The sequence below is a fragment of the Mizuhopecten yessoensis genome, unplaced genomic scaffold, assembly GCF_002113885.1.
Source record: "Mizuhopecten yessoensis strain PY_sf001 unplaced genomic scaffold, ASM211388v2 scaffold7333, whole genome shotgun sequence".
Lineage (NCBI taxonomy): Eukaryota > Metazoa > Mollusca > Bivalvia > Pectinida > Pectinidae > Mizuhopecten > Mizuhopecten yessoensis.
The window spans coordinates 246,034-267,070 of NW_018406995.1; the positions used below are offsets into that span (position 1 = coordinate 246,034).

A 21,037-nucleotide genomic window follows, 5' to 3' on the forward strand; every position below is an offset into this window, starting at 1 on the left:
GATCACACATTGTGCAACAAATTGAACTAAACAGTACATCTACGTCTTTATCGTTGTGCTTATTGATATAACTATTAAATAAACGGTCCAAATATCTAGCTGCAAAAACAAACATACAGTGGCATTCTACCAATGTCAGTGTGTATCTCTTAACATGTACTGTATAACATGGAATGTTCGGGGGTTCTTTCCTTCGTGGTTTGAAGCCATTTAGATCATGTCTACGTATGATCGTTTATATATATATAAATATATATATATAATTCTAATTCGTTGTATTTATTTTCGTGGTTTAATATATACCATGAAAACCATGAATGTGTTTTACACAACGAGCATTTCATTTTATACAGGATATGGTTTCTTTGCGATGAAAATCGTTCAACTCGGCTCTTCAAAACTGTGTTTCTGTTTCTCCCTATTAAACGTTAAATCTGTCTTCCCTTCATATCTATAGCCGCTGTAGAAAACTATATCGGTAAGTGTGTGGCATGCCATGTGGTGAGGGCACGTGTCCTTATTTTTGTTGAATGAAATATGTAGTACAAGAGTGTAAGGTGTAGGGTGGCTGTTTATGGTTGGAAAGGTACCGGTAGACATGGTGTATTTGCGGTACCAGGAAGCGTTTGTGATAAAGTGGTACGAATGGGGGAGGGCCTTATAACATTACGGTACAAGGGGAGTATATTTATAGCCCAGGTGATGTATTTGTGGTAAACGTGTATGTAATTGTGGTACAAGGCGTTTATGTGTAATTCAAAAGTGGCGTACTTGTGTTTATTTGTTTCTGGTGCAAACATGCTTCTTTGTATACCTTTTAGTACACACTAACACACTTTGATACCGAATGTCATCACAATGCACGACAGGACTTCACTGAGTTTTTCTTTTTTGTTATCGATTCTGAGACTTGGGTTGCAAGAGGAGATACCTTTTAGAACTTGTGCTTCAAAATATCGGTTTCATGATATCCCAAATTTCTGGTTCCCTCGAGCATGCATAATTCCGTTTGCGTAGTGAATGCATTAACATAATTTTAAACTAAATTTTAAAACTCAAAAGCAGAATTATTTCCAATGCAAAAAACACACTTCCATAACGCTTCTTACTTTATGATGATAATTTTGAAGTTAATTAGTAAGGTTCGTGTTGTAGAAGGTCAGAATAGAAAAATGCACTTCAAGTATGTCGAATCATATCAGTGTGCTTTTCCGGCTTTGCGTATTGCAGAGTTATCTTCTCTTATGAGCAGGTATTGATTGTTACGTCATATGTTTGTGAGAGTAACGTCATCAATTTTTGAGAAAACGACGTAATTTTCTCACTTGTACAAATGACGTAACAATTAATACCTGCTCACAAGAGAAGATAACTCTGCAATATGCAAAGCCGGAATACAATCATACAACAACCGTAACTAATAGTAACGTGGGTGACTGACTAACATCCGCACAACACTAACTCTAATAGACAACAACAATAACCTATGTTTGTAATTGACAAAAATGGATAAATATTCCTGTTCTAAACCTACAGGAATTGAAATACTATAAATGATGTCCAGTCAAATGTTTGTAAATATATCCGCTTTATTTGAAAGATTCATCCATATACCACATTAAGCAAATTTTCAAAATGAGAGCCACTGACAGGTTGGAACAACTCAATGTCCCGGAACATCTTATCCCCTACAGGTTGACAGCACTACAGTTATTGTACTATGTACCCGACTGACAAGTTGACGCCGCTCAAGGTTCTGTACAGACAAGTTGAGACGTTTAGAGGTGTTTTAATGGTGTCTCCACTGAAACAAAGACACCATTTAAGGTTATGTACAGACAAGTTGACACACTGAAAGGTTGTGTACAGACAAGTTGACACATTTGGAGGCTCTGTAAAATTGTATTTACTGACAAATTGACACCGTTAAAGGTTGTGTACAGACAAGTTGACACATTTGTAAGTTCTGTAAAATTGTATTTACTGACAAATCGACACCGTTAAAGGTTGTGTACTGTCAAGTTGACACATTTGGTGTTCTGTAAAGTTGTATATACTGACATATTGACACCATTACAGATTGTGTACAGACAAGTTGACACATTTGGAGGCTCTGTAAAGTTGTATTCACTGTTGACACCATTAAAGGTTGTGTACGGACAAGTTGACACATTTGGGGGTTCTCTAAAGTTGAATTCACTGTTGACACCACTATATGTGCTGTAATGTATACTCCGCTCACATGTTGACAGCGTCTATGTCCCCGAGTGAAAAGATTCAGCATTTGATCGGAGAGATTGACGAGGAAACTCACAACATTTTCTGTCAGCTAGACACACTGCAGCGAATCGGTATCGAGTACCAGTGGAGAGAGGCAGCGAGGTATGTAACACACAAATCCCCAGAAACATACTGCATACTAATGTTCGTGAAGATTTTATTTTTGCTATGATCTTGGAAGGAGAAAAAAAAACCGAAACGAATAACGTTGTTGCGCTGAATTAAAACCATTGGAAACTGTTTCAGAATCCACAATAGTTTGACATGAATAATAATATCGATATGCAATACTGATTTTTGTTTGTTTTAATTTTTGTCGCTTCCAATATCTGTATTTCCACTCCGTTTTACTACGTCCTACTTTTTGTCCTTTCTTGTCCTCATTGTCTTGAATGGTCGTTATGCATGTTCAAATAAGTTCAGTATTGCATCACACGAAATAAAACAACATAAATGGGAAAGTAGACTGTTTTGATAAAATAACACTTCCTATTTCCTTTCTCTTTGTAAGTTTGTTTTAACATGTTGAGACTCTACCCGTCCGTAAGCCCTATTTGTCTGTCTATCTGTCTCTAGATGGGTGAAATACGAAGAGGATGTAGAGGAGGGCGGTTCGAGGTGGTCCAAGCCTCACGTGGCCTCGCTATCCCTTCATTCCCTATTCGAGTTGAGGTCCTCTCTTCTGCAAGGAGCAGTCATGCTTTCAATGGATGCTTACCACATCGGTCAAATTGCAGGTAACTTTTGTACGACTTACAAAAAAATGTCAATGGTAGTCAACGTCCATTTTCTTTTTCAGCTCTTATGGATCTTTCTACCAGTTACCTCTGTTTAAAAATATCCATAATACGAAAGTGTTGCTGGTTAAACTGAGGTATGAATAAGCCAGTTTATAACATCTTTCCGTCACTTTGATTGGTTGAAATCCCCAATTAAGGAACCCAGCGGTTTGACGGTTATCCCCCTTTGAATTATTGCTCGTCAAAGAAAAAATAAATTTTAACGATATAAAATATTGGGCTACTGAAAGAAATCCGCTTCTCGAATATCAGCATTGTAAGTAGAATCCTGATTGATTCTGTATATCAGCATTTATATCGGTGTTAAATTCCTCCATAAATGGTTCATTAAAATAACACAGCCACCCTACAACTCTCAATGTTTCAGATATGATCCTGGACTCGCTGATCAACAACAAACAGTTAGAAGAGAGTCTGAGAGACCCAATCAGGACGGCCATGGTGTCCTTCCATTGGAACCAGCACCAGAAACGCAGGCGCAGCATAATGCCAGGCGATGACGATCCTAGCAAAGCCGGCTTCAAGAGGCGTTCAATGAAGAGAACGTTCTCGGAAATCGGTCGTTCGTTCTCTGTCAAGGGTAGAGGTACGCAGTGTCTTTTCAACTCGTTTCCTGTGTCATCCTGTTTTATTATTGTATTTCAAATTTGTGTTTTTATATACAGAACATCATTTATTTTCCTAAACATTTTATTGACATCTGTATGAAAGAAAATTTTATCTTCTTTTAACATAAACTCGTTCCATTTAAAAACGCATCTTCATTGTCATTGATCGGAAGAAAAAGAAAAATTGTCATATACAACTTTCCTCTTATTAGATAGAATCAATTTGCTTTACAGCAGTTAGATTTTGTTGAAATGGATCTTTAATTTATATATGTTTGCTTCGTTTTGCAGAACATATTCTCAAATGTAAAGCATTTATATTTGGTATGCATAGTGTAAATATAATTCCTTAGTTATGTTGTTGAACAGAAAACAGCCAAGGTCACTTACCCCATCGGTCGGCCGCAAATCTCCGTAGCAACCCTAACAGTATCCCGAACATGGAGAACATGGGTGACCTGCCCGACTCCGCCTCCTCTACTAAGGTCAGTTACAGTAAATGGTTATTAAAGTGATACTGCAGCGTTCCCATTTTTTCTTTTGCTCTATATAGAATGTCGTGGTCTGTAGGAGTTATTACACATTGATATAGCCGCTTTATACCTGGCTCATTATTTAGATCCTTGTAATACTATCAAAGACAATAAGTGGGCGTTGCCAATGATAAGCAAAGGGTAGGGGAACATTGAGCACATTTAAAGGTAAAGGGATGTTATTTTAAATATAAAACAAGCGAATATAAGGGGAAGTTACCAAACTCAGGCGAGGATAATAGTAATGTTACAAAACACGAGAAAAGTATGGATGGATGTTCCAAACATGGTTGTCAGGATGGACAGCGGGTGATGAGTTGTAGAGCAATACAAACAAGTATTAAAGCAGTGTTAATATCCACGCAAAAGTAAAGACCTATGATATATCAGCCATGTGTATATAATTATATAAATCAAACCCTATTTTCTGGTTTTAATCACTTAAAACGTTACGTGTTTCCATAGTTAAATGTGGACTTCATGAGGAAGATCCCAGAGGGCGCAGAGGCTGCCAACATCATGATAGGCGAAATGGACTGCCTCAAGTACCAAGTGACGGCATTTGTCCGTCTAACGGAGGGGCGTCACGTGGGTGACATGACGGAAGTACCAATTCCCACACGATTCATCTTCATCTTGCTTGGTCCCACTGGAAGCTACGCCAAAAACTTTGAGATGGGGCGGTCCATATCTACCATCCTCGTTGACGAGGTAAGTCACACTGGATGCTTATGTTACGTATAATGTGTTGGGTAATATAACTGATATATTCTTTTCATCTAGATATTTCTGATGCATTAACTATTTCCTGCGTTTTAAAGTGTAAAATCATGTGAACCATGTTATGTTACAGATTAGACAAGATACGATGATCCTAAATGTAATGTTTGAGTACTTAAAAATGCAGAACATTTAAAATCTACAGTCTTTAACCTTTAGTAAGATTTTCGAAATTATGCGTATGCAAACGAAATACCCATTCACATTTCACAATTGCAGTGCATCTATTGTTAGTTTTGGGAACAATGTCATTTTCAAATACAAAATAACTTCATAAATGACAAAGAAGGCTTGAAAATCAACATTGTTTTGTTCCTAATAACGGTATACGATTTATATGTTTTGTTAATGTTGAGAATTGATTGTGACAAACCAACATAATTCCCACTGATCAATTCATCGTGCTTCTTACAGACCAATATAAACAAATATAAAAAAGACAAACATACCTTGTTCGTTCTTACTAATCTACTTTCTCGATCTAACTTATGTGTCCTATTCCCTCTGTAGGTATTCCGGGAAGTGGCATACAAAGCCAGGAACCGACAGGATCTGTTATCCGGGATAGACGAGTTCCTGGACCAGGGGACAGTTCTGCCACCCGGAGAGTGGGATCCTAAGATTCGTATCGAGCCACCTGACAGTGTACCATCACAGGTAGAAAACCCACAACTTACAGCTCGGTCTAGTAAATAACGATCACAGGTAGAATACACACCAAACTACAGCTGAGTCTAATAAATAACCATCACAGTTAGAAAACCCACAATGTACAGCTGAGTCTAGTAAATAGACATCACATGTAGAAAATCTACCGATTTACAGCGGAGTCTTATACAAATTCAAGCTGAGTCTAGTAAACAGCCTTCACAGGTAGAAAACCCACCAATGTACACCCGAGTCTAATAAATAACCTAACGATTGACCAGAACTGAGTACAATTCGATATCTAAGGATCAGTGCTAGATCAAATCATATTATTTGAACGATCTTATCACTTTGTGTGTATTTTAGGAAGGAAGAAAAGTAGCAAAAGTTCAACAACGCAAACTCAACGTGAAATTATGTTCATGCTTAATCAAATCCTTTTATTTTAACGTGTATTTGTGTGCATTATAGGAAGGAAGAAAGGTAGCAAAAGTACCGACAACTAATTCCGTCCCAACCACGAACGGATCCCCAGTGGCTCCCAAGGCGGGCCCTCAGGAGGAGGAAGAAGAGGAGTCTCACTGCGATCCCACCCTCCAGCGATCTGGCAGGTGAGTGATTGATTTGGAACAGCACTGAACTGAAAAGAAAAACAAGTCAGAGAATAAAGAAAAAAACACCAGCGTTTTCTATTGATAGGTTAATGGCAGAAGTTTTATTTATTTTATCAATTATGTTAATTGGCTGGATACGATGATGGAATGGGTTGATGGACCCAATCACACTGTATGTGTCGGGTAAGATAGTTTGATTGGGTGATATCTATCATTCGTTTTACCTGCTTTCTTCGGTGTTTTGCGTTTTTGGCATACTATATCTATTACTAAATTTGATTGGAGCAATCACATGTATGTGTCTAATGTACAACCTCTATCAGATTGTTTTATAGTATATAAATAGTATACAATATAGTGGGGTTGTTTGGAATGAACAATAACCTTGTTGTTTCGGTCGTAACATTTGATTGACGAATACTTGTTTTGTTTGTTTATGGTGCGTGGGCTAGACTAGTGTTCTATGTTTTCAATTGTATTTATTGTCTTGGTCAGATTGTTTATCGTGCTAATGTATGTGTTTTTGCGTCCAGTTGATCAGTATGGTTGATGCGTAGATTTCACCAAATGTGAAACATTGGAAGGATTCTTTAAAACTTAAATTCTAAGTTGTCAGATAATATCTTCTTAATTTCCCAGATTTCTCATAGTCATTCAAGGAAAAGAATGATGTATATTAAATACAGAACTTGTTTTCATTGCCTTATCGAGTATGTATAGCTGTGTGATAGGAGAGTTCTTAAGTATGTTCATAACGTTTGTTCAACGAGGGTTTTAACGTGAGACTGGCCTGGCGGTTTAATACCTGTATATCTATTTTCACGATGAAATTATATGGCAGGGTGGTACCAGAGAATCTTTCTTAAGAAGGATATAAACGATGAATTGATTACTATCTGCTTTTACGGCGAGATGATACATGTGTATCGCTGTTCAAGTCGAGATTGATTTGCGGTATGACACGTGCTTATCTTAACCGGTCAATGATCTGATATGATACATTTTTTTACCGATTAGATTATTCGGCGGGCTGATCGCTGATGTAAAGCGCAAGATACCATTCTACTGGAGCGATTACAAGGACTGTTTTCATATTCAGTGTGTGGCCTCTGTCATCTACCTTTTCCTTGCCACCCTCACCCCTAACGTCACATTCGGCGGTCTCCTCGGACAGGCCACGGAGCAGTACATGGTAGGTAGACCTTGCAAGTACCAGTACCCTCACAGTTGAGATATTTTGGAAAAAAGCCACTGAGGCATTTGCAATTTACACACCAAAGTCAGCTGCATATCATATTATAAGTAAAGCATATGTATATCAAAGTAAATCATATCAAATATATGGTCACCCGTCTTTTGTCTCCGTCCATTTTCCTTCACTTCCAAACATATTTTCTTCTCTCTTCTCCAAAGATGGACAGTTACTTTTTTCATTCGAAATCAGTAAAAAAAGGAGAGAAATAAGTTTATATGAAAAAAGAAAGCCGAAACTTTATAAAGGAAAGGAATGGCTCACACAAATAAAATTGGCTGTCACTAAAATAATGGAACACAAAACTGCCATTTATGCCATTTAAATACCATTTATAAATGTTGGTATGCTGTTTTAAATAAACAATACTGAATTAGTCGGTGTCAGTTTATTACCTGAAAATAATGAATACCGGGTTGTGTCAATATGGTCACCAGTACTTTTCACTGGAGACCGAAACATGAGCGTGAGGGTGTTAAAATGACCGCGGGACATTTCATTGATTTCGTACAGGTACATTTGTGACTTCGATGTCTTAGTGGTAATTGCGACGGATTTCATAACGAATTGGCCTTACTTATACTTTGAAACAGCAGGAAATTCGATTCATAAGTGTTCGATTCATGAATAAAATATTAGTAGTGTTATAATAGAGGAAAAAAATCCGGACTTTGCAGTAAGTTCGACACATCGGGAAATTCGAATCTTCGAAGTTCGATTTACAGAGGTTTGACTGTATCTCATAGGTATAGCAGAACAATTTGTGAGTGCGATACATCTGTGTAAAATATCGGTAATTCTTCGACACGAGTGAAATGCAATTGATATTAAATGGGGAAACCGTAAACTCACATATGCATATAACTTTTGTATACTCGTTTTGATAAATGAAATATATCCATCAAGGGCACAATGGAATGTATCCTGACGGCGTCCCTGTGCGGTATCTTGTTTGCCTTATTTGCGGGTCAGCCCCTTAATATCCTGGGCAGTACAGGACCAATGTTGGTGCTAGAAATGATCCTCTTCAACGTTTGTAAGTAAGTATCGTTCACACGAGGCAACGTCAACCCAAATAAATTCGATGTAGGATGCTGCAATGTATTATGACGTAGCATGATATTGTGACGTCACAAGGATGACGATTTTTTCAAAAAGATAATTTATCAAAAATGTAAACCATGAGGAAAAACGTGTAACAGTGGTAAAGATATGTAAATTGTATAAAGTAATATTTTCTATGTAGGAAACTGCCATAACGTCAAACAATATTTCGAAGGTGACATGAACGCCAAAGTAAAGCGAATTGTATTACGATTGAATTTGATAAGTGTATAGGGGAAATTAAATTAGTGATGAGTATTATGATTTATCGTGTATATATCAGTCGTGGAGCTAACAAAAACATACTTTCGTGTATATAGAGGTTCTCCAACGAGAGATTGGTGATTACAGAATGTTTAATATTAATTGTTTTGTAGTGTGAGTGTCTGTGCTAACGATAGTTGTGTAGAGTGTACTTTGAGTCTCTTGGCTAACAATAATTGACTTAAGTGTACCGATAATATCTGAGCTAATAATAAGTGACTAAAGTGCTCACGGAGTCTCTGAGCTATCGATAAATGACTAGAGTGTACTGTAAGTATAAGAGTTCACAATACCCGCCTTGAGTATATTTGTAGTGTCTGAGCTACCAATGATTAACTAGAGTGTACGTTGAGTCTCTGAACTACCAATGATTAACTAGAGTGTACTTTGAGTCTCTGAGCTACCAATGATTAACTAGAGTGTACTTTGAGTCTCTGAGCTAACAATAACTTACTAGAGTGTACTATGGATGGCTTCGCTACCAATGATTGACTAGAGTGTACTTTGAATTACTGAGCTAACAATAATTGACTTGAGAGTACTATGAGTGTCTGAATTACCGATACATGACTAGAGTGTACTGTGGGTGTCTGAATTACCGATACATGACTAGAGTGTACTGTGGGTGTCTGAGTTAACAATAATTGTCCAAAGAATATTTTGACTGTCAGAGCTTACAGAAATTGACTAGAGTGTATTATAAATCTTCGATTCATGAACATGTCTATACTGTATTTATGAGTCTCGGAGCTAATACATAGCATCCTCGATATCCAGGGGTTACGCTCACTTTCGCTCTCTGCACCCCTGGATTTTGTCATAGCAATTGACGGTTCGGTGTGCGCCACCTTGTTGATGAGACAAAAACACTAGTTCGATCCTTTGATGTGCATAAAAAGAATCTCGCGGTCACGTAACGGTAAAAATATACAGGCTTTTAAGTCGGGCGTCTCTCCTTTGCAATCTTCAAAGGACAGGTACCAGCCTAGTGATTGGTCAGGTTCTTTTTACCTGAGACCAATCAAACAGCTATCTTCGTGCCTTCAATTTTGCTATGACATATTCCAGGGGTGTAGAGATCGAAAGTGAACGCAACCCCTGGATATCGAGGATGATACATATTGGATAGCATTTATGAATCAGTATTGGCAGTCAAAATGTAAGGACTTAAAGCTAACAAAAAATGCAAAACTGAAACATACTTAAAGTGATATGTTCTTATTTATGTGTTACCGTATAATATGTACCATGTAATTACGGAATCAAGAAATAGGAACCTGTGAATTATGTGTATGTTGTTAGTTTGGCGAATGTCGTTGTATGATAGGTTAATACAGAGATATACAGTTTGTATTTAAACAATTATATGTAAAACCAGATGAGAGCTAATCATCATTGAGGCTTCTGTATTATTCAGACAGATTTATGTAGACAGATTTGACAGTGGTATTTATGTCATTTTAGGGATCAGGGCCTTGTCTACATGCCTTTCCGATGTTGGGTAGGTCTCTGGACGGCGGGATATTGTATAATAATCGTGGCCTTTGACCTAAGCGCTCTAGTCAGATACATCACGCGGTTCACAGAGGAAAGCTTCGCCTGCCTCATTGCTATCATCTTCATCTATGAAGCCTTCAAGAAGGAACTCGGCATTATCAAGAAGTATCCTCTGAACCCGCATCACTATAGCGACGTGTGCGACTGCTTGAACCCAATTTTCAACGAAACACTCATCAACGGAACCAACTTCAACGCCACATACAGTGGATATAACGTGTACTCTCAAGGGGCAGAGAACTCCAGCAATATGGTAGTAGATTGGCGCAACTTCAGCACTTCCTCGTGCGAGATGTACAACGGGACATTGGCAGGGGAGGGATGCGAGGAGCATGCTGAGTTCAAACCCAATGTATTCTTCCTCTCTATTCTCCTCTTCCTCGGCACCTACGTCATCGCTTCCACGCTCACTGGCATGAAGACCGGCCAATTTTTCCCTTCTGCTGTAAGTGCTAAACGTTGTAACTATTTAACTACAACAAATTTCATTACATTCAATAAACGTGTTATTGAGCAAAAGTTTCCGCATTTTAATGATGCAAATTTCAACATCAGATCGTTATGTACCTACATAACGTCTATTCAGATTTCTATTTCTTTGTACTGGATTTTACCCCCTCACGACCCTTATGTCACATGAAGAAGAGAGCTAAGGCCGAAACTGTTTTATCAGCACTTTATCTTTATTATTTACATTCTAAAATATGCTGTCATTCCTAAACGACATAAGATAGGCAATACTGTCCTAATAAGATCGTTATTATTAAAGCGTTTTATAATATATAATATTATTTGAAGAGGAACAGCAATATGCAATTGCATACTTGCTAAAGTCGTGTGAGTCATGCTTTTATGCAATGACGTATGCATTGTAACCCATGACCTGTATGTTTATACAACGTAAAATTATGATTTTAACATCTCAGTCGTTGTAATATGACAGAATGTGCACAACATTATTTACATAAATTATTCAATACTTTTGTTATTTTAAATGATATACAGATAATGTTCTTGGCCAATTTCGATCCGTTCCGTACACTATACGTAATGATGTACTTTCCACTGCGACCCCTATGCCAGTTTAAGCGTAGCTTTATTTCTATCACCTGTACAGGTACGTCAACTTCTAAGTGACTTCGCCGTCCTCATATCCATCATCGTCATGGTTGGCATAGACATGTTGATCGGTGTACCAACGCCAAAACTTAATGTACCTACCGAATTCACTGTAAGTAATGTTGATGAGTATATCCTAAAATACGAGTGTTTTACTTTTCAGGAAAATATAATTTAGTTGCTGCATTTGCTGGGTTACAACATTTAAACGGTTTGGTAATGAGAGGTTTAAATAGAAAAAATGAAATTGAAACCGGAGTTAAAAACAGCAATCTTTAAAGCATACAGACTTATGCACAAATACATCTGAGGCATATTTACATTCTGAAAATATTGCTGATTTTTATTTTTTAATTATCAAGTATTTAAGACTTAAGTATTAATTATAGAGTTGCCAAAGCAATCTGTCTGAATAAGTATTGCGGTACTCGGACTATTACAAGGTTATCCGAGTACTGTGTTTTCTTAAGAGTGAGTGATTTATTTACAAATCTTTTCTGTATATCAGTTATATCTTCAAATTAAAATTAATGCAAAGCTGTTGAGAAACACGATTGATCAAGGAAAACCAGATATAAATATTTCATTTGAATGTGAATTACAGACGAGTAAACCTGGCCGCGGATGGTTAATCAACCCGATCCACCCTGACAACCCCTGGTGGTTGGCAATAGCAGCTTGTGTTCCCGCTGCGTTGGCGGTAATCCTTGTGTTCATGGACCAACAGATCACAGCTGTCATCGTCAACAGGAAGGAGAACAAACTCAAGGTAAGACAAGAATACATTTATATCAGTTCGCTTACAAAACCATATTTTGATCAAATGTACCGATAGTTTGTAAAAACTATGTCATCAGTTAGCAGAACCGAAGAGCAATTCTGGTTAGCACTTGAACATTCTAGTGGTGTCTATCGATAGTGTCTGCTTATGAAGTTTCCTGTGTTACAACCCTTTCTTTCTTGGTTAAAGAATAATAAAATTCATCGCCCAATTGTGAAGCAGACAACGACATTTTATTCCGGGTGTTGATATTTCTCTGTCTTCATCACACAAGATAAATTGTAAAACACACGCACACACTTTCCTACAGTTTAATCATTTGTAATGGTGAATACTATGCACGACACCATCATCAAGGGTACATGAAATGCGTGAATAAAATGATGACATTACCATGGTTACGTTTTATAAACTGATGACGCAATTGTGCTGTTTCAAGACCGAAAGCACTTGTGAGCTGTCTGTCCTATGAAAGGTAAAGACATGTTTTGCACCCTTATCAGACAGAGATATCCAAACTTCTGGTCTAGAAATATAAATTTACTTTATGATAAAGACGTGGGATTCCCTTTTTATAACAATTGAATGACGTAACTCTCACCAATACATTGGCGTCACGTCAACAATACATTGGCGTCACGTCAACAACAACAGATCTAAGAAGATAACTCTGATCTGCTGGAAAGTATGAAATAAACGTTTGCATTTTTATTATATGTAGAAGAAAAACGATATTCCTTTAATTTAGTAGTAAAACAGAGAATGCTTGTCCCTAGGGTTGGGTTTTATTCTGTCTTACCCTTAAGGTGGGGAAAGATGATATTAATATTTTCCTAGAAAAAAAATGCACCTGGAGGTGTTGAAAAATAATGGTGGTATATTGTAACAACTTGATTTAATCCGTGTTAAACGGAGTTTAAGAATCCCAATAGCTGTAATTACCTATTGGAAACTGCTTTTTCCCTGCATGGCAATAACTTTATATGGGAATTTTATGAAACAGATCATAAATGGGAAGTAAACAAAATATATCCAACAAGAGTGTTCTGAGTACAAAACGTAAGTGGGTTCGACTGGAATTCGATCATTGGACTTCAGATTGTTGTAGTATCGCTCTGCTGTACATGTGTAGCGGAACTGGACTGGGTCGATCGTCGGCGTCCAGAAAGTTCAATTGGTTGAGCGTCCGTCTAGAGTTAGGAAGGTCCCGGGTTCGAACCCCAGTCTGGTCGTGCATTTTTCCTTTTCTGTTACCGAAAACAAAGATCAGTGGAACAGTTAACCCTAATTTTGTAAAATGAGTTAGTTAATAGATGAATATTTTATTCCTTGTTTGAGGTTTTATTCCACAATTAATATGTCCTCTTATGTATAACTTTATACCTCTTTCATGTATTGCAGAAAGGCAGTGGTTACCATTTAGATATGATGGTGGTTGCCATATGCATTATCGCCTGCTCCTTCCTTGGTCTGCCCTGGTATGTAGCCGCCACCGTCTCTGCCTTGGCTCATGTCATGAGTCTTAAAAAGGAGTCGGAGTGCACTGCCCCTGGCGAAAAACCTACCTTCCTTGGCGTCCGGTAAGTGTTTTTACATCTGTCCTCTACGTGTCTTCCTTTTTGCAATGAACCACAATTTCGTGAAAACATTATTAAACTTCATTAATTACAATAAAACATTTTACTTGCCAAGTTTCTAGTTCTTAAAAACAACACGTAGGCACATGCATAGAAAATGTTTTGTTGTCATACCGGTATGAAATGCTGTTGCTTATGACATGTACATGCTAGTTTGAAATGTCACGGATACTACACTTGTATTTTCTGGAAACATATAATGTAAGCCAACTTATGTTAGTCAACGCAAATAATTGCTATTAAGTTTATTGAATATACATATCATCTGCACTATTTGCAATATAAAAAAAATAAATAAAAAAAATACGTCAATTAGCGCAATTATATTATAGTGCAAAGTGCTTAAATAAGCACGTTTATAGTACATAAATACAGGCATAGGAATTTCATAACATAGAAATGTGAACCATCGATTCAAAGTCATAACAAACACTATTCAGATTGTTTGAAGCGATAAGTGACGTATCCAAATGACATTAATTTGCACATTAGTTGTTATAACAATATGGCCGTTGAGTAGACTCCTAGATGGAAACGGTAAGATAAACATTGCGTTCATCAGCTCAGTGATATAAATGTGGTATTCATTGTAGGGAACAGCGTGTTACCGCACTAATGGTTGGAATCCTCAGCGGTTTGTCTGTGTTTTTGACAAAGGTCCTGGGTGTAAGTAAAGAGATGGATTATCAGTCTCATTATCAGTCATTGTTTATATTTTGGTACAAAATGTACATGTACATACGATAGTGTACTGTTATTGATATTAGCCAATTTGAAAGCAGTTGGTACCATGTAATTAGCCATGTCTTTGCCTTGATGAACAACTAAACGATCCTGTTAGAATAGCTTACGCATATACAATGCAAAGAAAATTACGATTTTTAGGTTTTCATGGGTAAAAACATTGTTTATGGTAACAGCGTTGTATATAACAAAAACACGAAGTAAGTGTCTGACAGTGAATGGTTTATCAAGAAGTACACATTAAAGTTAACGCTCCCTCTTGTAGTGACACCCATGTGTGTTCCAGTGCACGAGATACATCACTATACATCTATTGTTTATACAGGTGATTCCTATGCCTGTGCTGTACGGAGTGTTCTTGTACATGGGAGTGGCTGCCCTCCGGGGAATGCAGGTGGGTACAAACTACCAAATCGTACTCTAACATATTGGTCATAATAAAGTATTTAGTATGCTTTTACATGTCTTAGTCTCCGAATAACTGAATGTCTTTCTGAACCAAAACATGTTGATATACCAAGATTGTAATCTATTTTGAGAGCAATGGCGTCTGAGCCTATCTGCATACTCGATGGTAGTTAATAGAAGGATGAACTTTATCTAGACAACATAATACGACCGAGGACATGAATCGCCCTGTGTAACGTTGCTATGTTTATAACACCCCAAACACGCATTGGATAAAGGAGTAGAAACTTTTTTTGTTCTTTTGCTTGTTCTCCTTCCATAGTATCTCGTCCGAGCTGTTACTATTTAACCGTTTGATTTGTTTACCTTGACGAAATCTAAGGTATACCTGCAACATTTACGGAATGAGGAAAATTAACTTTAACTAGGCCATTATTACCTTGTTTTATAGGGAAAAACATCTCAAATAAGGACAATCGTCTCAGGGAAATGTTATCCAAGGTGTCGTTTTTAAACCGTTGAATATTGAACCCTGATAATAACCGACGACACCTAAGAAATGTGTGACTTGTACGGCGCATAGATTGCTGTAATCTTCACTTGTTATGTTAAACGTCAAATTTGTGACAATATTCAAGAGCATGGTATATTTTTAGTAACGCAACATGTTGTCGGGAATTCAAGTTTTGAACCGTAAAACTATATTGATACAATACCGATGTTTATCTACAGCACACTTTCCTCACCTGCTAGTGGTTAATATGGGAGATGTATTGTTCTGGTTCACAAAAAAAAATCTGTTGTTTATATTGTTTTGTATATATTCCTGAAGGTAAACGAAACACATACCAATGATTAAATGTACTGGCTGGTTTTGTTATAAGCCCTGGCATAATTATTCGATGCAGAAAGTTGTATAGTTTGATGTTATATACAAAAGATACACCATATCCTTTGTCAGTTTCAATTACACTCTCTGTAACACTCATCAGAGTTTTGGAAAAATAATCATATATACCTAGTTTATGGTTCTTGTACATTCAAATCTTCATATCAAACACACAATTGCACCACGGGAAATGGATATTATATTTTGTTAAAACTTTTCAATGAATGAATGAATAATTAATTTATTATAATTTCATGACCGTATTTTTCAGTTCGTGGACAGGTTAGCAATCATATTCATGCCTTCAAAATATCAACCCGACCGTTTGTATCTTCGGCACGTGAGGATCAAGCGTGTTCACCTGTTTACCTTCATCCAAATCATCTGCTTGTCTATTCTGTGGGTCATCAAGCAGGTCAAGTCGATTTCAATTGTGTTCCCTATTATGGTGAGTGTTTTTTTAAGTTATCATTGTTTTACACTTTATCGGGATGTAACATGTTTTTTATTTATTACTTGGAATGTGTATTAAATTGGTACAACAGAAATGAAACATAATTTATAATGATTCGATGGGATTTAGTGAACATACCTCTAGTGCATTTATGTACTAGTTATGCTAACCACGAAATTTCGGAACCGGTTCCTGTATTTGTCATGTAAAGTATTCCTGATGAATGAATTTGTGTTTCTTGTTGTAGGTTGCCGGTACATGTTTTGTGCGGTTGGCCATGGAAAAAGTCTTTACCCAGCATGAGCTGAAATGGCTGGACGATATCATGCCCGAGGACAAAGCTCGGGCAAAGGAAGACAAGGGTAAAAGTGAGGTGAGTTTCGATATGGATGAATATACTTAAAACACCGCTTTCAAACAAATTCCACTTTTCACTAAAAACAATTGCTAGTTTTAGTTTGTGCACATTTGAAAATTAGATGAGGTATCGAAAAAAACACAATATATATATATATAGCTTGGTCGCTTGATTTGGTGGCATTGTCTTACATATGTAAAAGTAGATATGGAATTTGGCTTCATGTGTTCCTTGTTATAATCGTCATATTTACGGACAAACGTTTGATGACGTAATACTTTTTTTTAGACTGAAGGTTTACTAGAAGAAGAGTATGAAAAAAAGGAATCTAAAGGAAACTTTGATGAACGTGTAAACATCTCCGAGGAAATGAGCAAAACGTCAATCTGGTTACAAGTCCGACGTGACTCGTGTCGACAGGACAACGAAGACATAGGGATGTAAGTACACATGCTTATACATGTACCATGATCCTTGTTCACCGATCTTAGTCCTGTGATCATGAAAGAGATTTATCATAATTCTAAAGTTTGATTTTTTTTAATATCTCAATGCTTTGTTAACTGAGATTTGTCACGTGCGTGTGTATATTAGAGTTCGTGTTTAGCCTTTATCCAAATCCAGATCATGTTTAAGCTTTAAGCTCTACGCTTATCGCAGATCCTAAGGACAGATCTCTGAGCATGCTTGTCATTATCCCGTTGAGGCGATTAATTATTTTGTTCCGTACAAGTTTTCATTATACATTCCGTCATACACTTGCTAAAAACTTTGAATTTCTGAATACAACATGAACCTATGCTGTTAAATTAAATCGCAGTTGAGCTATCTATGCTGACCTAGTTTTCCCGACATTAACTTCATTTCATATATTACGTCTAACATTTTGCTTTAATAATGTCATTTGTTTTGCTATCATCGTCCATGGTCTTCTTGATTATTGCATAAAAAGTATTCCAGACAAACGACATAACTTCGCCATTTTGTGACGTCTTATATAAAACAATACATTTTAATGGGGGTATTGATACAGGAATATGATCAGAGAAAACATTTGTTAAATGTAGATATTCACCTTGATTTTTTGTGATATGATTAAGAAAAAAATCTTTAAAATGATTTCATATCAAAATGTAAGTATACCCTGTCAAAAAACTAGAAATCTCAGATTCGTTTTATTTATCACTTATAAAATGAACGACTCGCCCCACTATGTCTGAGATGTTGTCCATAAGACACGATCGAAAAACAATAAAGATTTTGCTGTTGTTATATGCATCAGATTGAAACTGCTTACTCATTTTTAGGCGTGTGAACAAAAAGCGGAAAGACAGAAAAAACAAAGAATTAAGTGAAAAGGAAGAGAAAGCAGCATTTTACTTCGGCGATGAAGAAGAAGACAAACTTAAAGAAGTTCCAGAATAAATTGTCCGTTGTCAATTCCATCACCTTGCCTCCATAGAATGTGAGCAATGTATGTTTGAGATCGATCTCTACCACGTGTTGTCGTTTCTGACGCTCTGATATAGCTAAAGTTAAACTTTAAAATATCTTTTTTTCTCCTAAAATAGCATCATTATAATTTTATTATCTTAATTCATTTTGTAATAACCTATCTTTCTTCATAAATGTTTTTACAGGAGGTAACATTTCATTTTTTTTTCAAAATTCTTAGCCGTCGACAAATGTGTTTGTGATAGTAATTTACGACAATGCTGCGTAGAGACCGATATGAGAGTCCAACCGGAAAGTGGCCTCTCGTGCATACGACATATCACAAACTTTTGGATATTTTATAATTGATATCGACGTCTTTGAACTAGTCATTGTGTAACCTAAGTATCATTTTAGATAAAATGGGCGTGGTTTTACCTGTCACGTGCATTGGAGGTCATTCACTTGACATTTACTAGTAACAAAAATAAACGAAGTGCTTTTTAAGTAGAAATTTAAGCAATATATATTTTTAATTGAAATAAAAATAATATAAAATATGTTTGACCAAGTTAATTTATGCTACAAAATAAAATATATTATATCTATCAAGTGTTTAATTCTTTTTTTTTTCATATCGCAGTTTTTGTTTTGTTTTGTTTTTGTTCTTTTTACATTAAATCAGATTTTTCCGAAATATGATTTGAAATATCTTACCAGATTTAAAAGGATAGCCCATGAAACATTGTATGGTTTGTGTTCATAGATATTTATCAATAAGTAATTTTAGAATCTGTTATTTATCTCATGTTTCCTATTATAAGTTGTGATAAATGATCGTTTGTATAGCCTACTCTCCTACCGCTGTCGTTCTTCTTATGATACATTTATATTGCATATTATACATTTCCTCAACGAAATTAGTATTGATATTGCTAATCAAGTGTTCATAACGATACATCTTGTTATAGTACAATAAACATGTTTATTGTATTGTGAGATGTAATTTTACACTTTTACTGTTTCTATGAAGTATTGATTTTTGTAAGGTGCTATTCAAAGCTAAGTCGTTTTATATTTTGATGCAAAAAGGTAGAAACTTCTAATAGATAAACCAGTTGTTTTCTGTTTGGATATAGAATAGTATAATAGTTCGATATTATGCAAAAGAAAACAAATCTAAGCCTAGCTAAAAGTGTTACGATTTCACCCTATTATGTTTCAAACAATGTTAACATACAAATTGTGTTTAAACGACAGATATCTATGTCGTTACTCAAATACTTTAATAGACATGTGAATGAAATAATTTTATTATCGTAAGCCATGAATGAGTTGACAGATAGAAATATATACTTGCAAAATGCTGTCTTTATTTGGCCATCCTTTTACTCTAGGAAGAACTTGTCTTTCTCGGAAACAGAATTTGTGATATAATATTTGTATACAATGTATTTATGATTGGAAATGTGATAACTGATGTATTTGATCTAGTGCTTATTTCAATATGTAAAACTTATTTGATAATGGCAAATACAATTAAATATAAAGCAAAAAAGTGTTGCAGCTTTATGTGTAGCATATTGTGAATATAGATATTGTGCTTTATGAATCACTGTTGTTCAAAATGCCACAAAAAGCAGATACCCTGTTCAATAGAATAGATGTTAAATAGAATGCAATTTTTACATAGATAGTGTTTTAAGTAATAATCACTGGTTTGTATATATCAAAAATTAGATGATAGCAATAAAACTTTTGATCGAACTATACAGTGCTGATTTATCTTTCAATTTGTCATATTCATCAACTCGGCAAAACGTATATGCTTTTGTATGATTATGATAGTGTGCGACATATAAAATGTTGGTACGGATAATGTGCGACATATAAAATGTTGGTACGGATAGTGTGCGACAGATAAAATGTTGGTACGGATAGTGTGCGACATATAAAATGTTGGTACGGATAGTGTGCGACATATAAACTGTTGATACGGATAGTGTGACAGATAAAATGTTGGTACGGATAGTGTGCGACATATCAAATGTTGGTACGGATAGTGTGCGACAGATAAACTGTTGGAACGGATAGTGTGCGACAGATAAACTGTTGGTACGGATAGTGTGCGACAGATAAAATGTTGGTACGGATAGTGTGCGACAGATAAACTGTTGGTACGGATAGTGTGCGACATATAAACTGTTGGTACGGATAGTGTGCGACAGATAAAATGTTGGTACGGATAGTGTGCGACAGATAAACTGTTGGTACGGATAGTGTGCGACAGATAAAATGTTGGTACGGATAGTGTGCGACAGATAAACTGTTGGTACGGATAGTGTGCGACAGATAAAATGTTGGTACGGATAGTGTGCGACAGATAAACTGTTGGTACGGATAGTGTGCGACAGATAAAATGTTGGTACGGATAGTGTGCGACAGATAAACTGTTGGTACGGATAGTGTGCGACAGATAAAATGTTGGTACGGATAGTGTGCGACAGATAAACTGTTGGTACGGATAGTGTGCGACAGATAAAATGTTGGTACGGATAGTGTGCGACAGATAAACTGTTGGTACGGATAGTGTGCGACATATAAACTGTTGGCACGGATAGTGTGCGACAGATAAAATGTTGGTACGGATAGTGTGCGACATATAAAATGTTGGTACGGATAGTGTGCGACATATAAACTGTTGGTACGGATAGTGTGCGACCGATAAAATGTTGGTACGGATGGCGTGCGACAGATAAACTGTTGGTACGGA

General features: G+C 36.4%; 1 protein-coding gene across 3 annotated transcripts in view; it reads left to right on the top strand.

Moving 5' to 3' along the window:
* Nucleotides 1-18,575, top strand: part of LOC110453476 (electroneutral sodium bicarbonate exchanger 1-like) — a 46,679-nt gene extending 28,104 nt beyond the window's left edge. For all 3 annotated transcript variants that reach the window (XM_021502428.1, XM_021502429.1, XM_021502430.1), the window contains exons 4-23: nt 458-478; nt 2,253-2,382; nt 2,857-3,017; nt 3,448-3,666; nt 4,058-4,173; nt 4,687-4,932; nt 5,512-5,658; nt 6,121-6,260; nt 7,281-7,455; nt 8,422-8,555; nt 10,348-10,885; nt 11,558-11,671; nt 12,164-12,328; nt 13,742-13,920; nt 14,571-14,643; nt 15,047-15,115; nt 16,290-16,466; nt 16,720-16,845; nt 17,119-17,270; nt 18,138-18,575. In XM_021502428.1, coding sequence (XP_021358103.1) covers nt 458-478; nt 2,253-2,382; nt 2,857-3,017; nt 3,448-3,666; nt 4,058-4,173; nt 4,687-4,932; nt 5,512-5,658; nt 6,121-6,260; nt 7,281-7,455; nt 8,422-8,555; nt 10,348-10,885; nt 11,558-11,671; nt 12,164-12,328; nt 13,742-13,920; nt 14,571-14,643; nt 15,047-15,115; nt 16,290-16,466; nt 16,720-16,845; nt 17,119-17,270; nt 18,138-18,255 — 3,200 coding nt within the window. In that variant the 3' untranslated portion in view covers nt 18,256-18,575. The remainder of the gene's footprint in view (nt 1-457; nt 479-2,252; nt 2,383-2,856; nt 3,018-3,447; nt 3,667-4,057; nt 4,174-4,686; nt 4,933-5,511; nt 5,659-6,120; nt 6,261-7,280; nt 7,456-8,421; nt 8,556-10,347; nt 10,886-11,557; nt 11,672-12,163; nt 12,329-13,741; nt 13,921-14,570; nt 14,644-15,046; nt 15,116-16,289; nt 16,467-16,719; nt 16,846-17,118; nt 17,271-18,137) is intronic.
* Nucleotides 18,576-21,037: the final 2,462 nt, after the last annotated feature.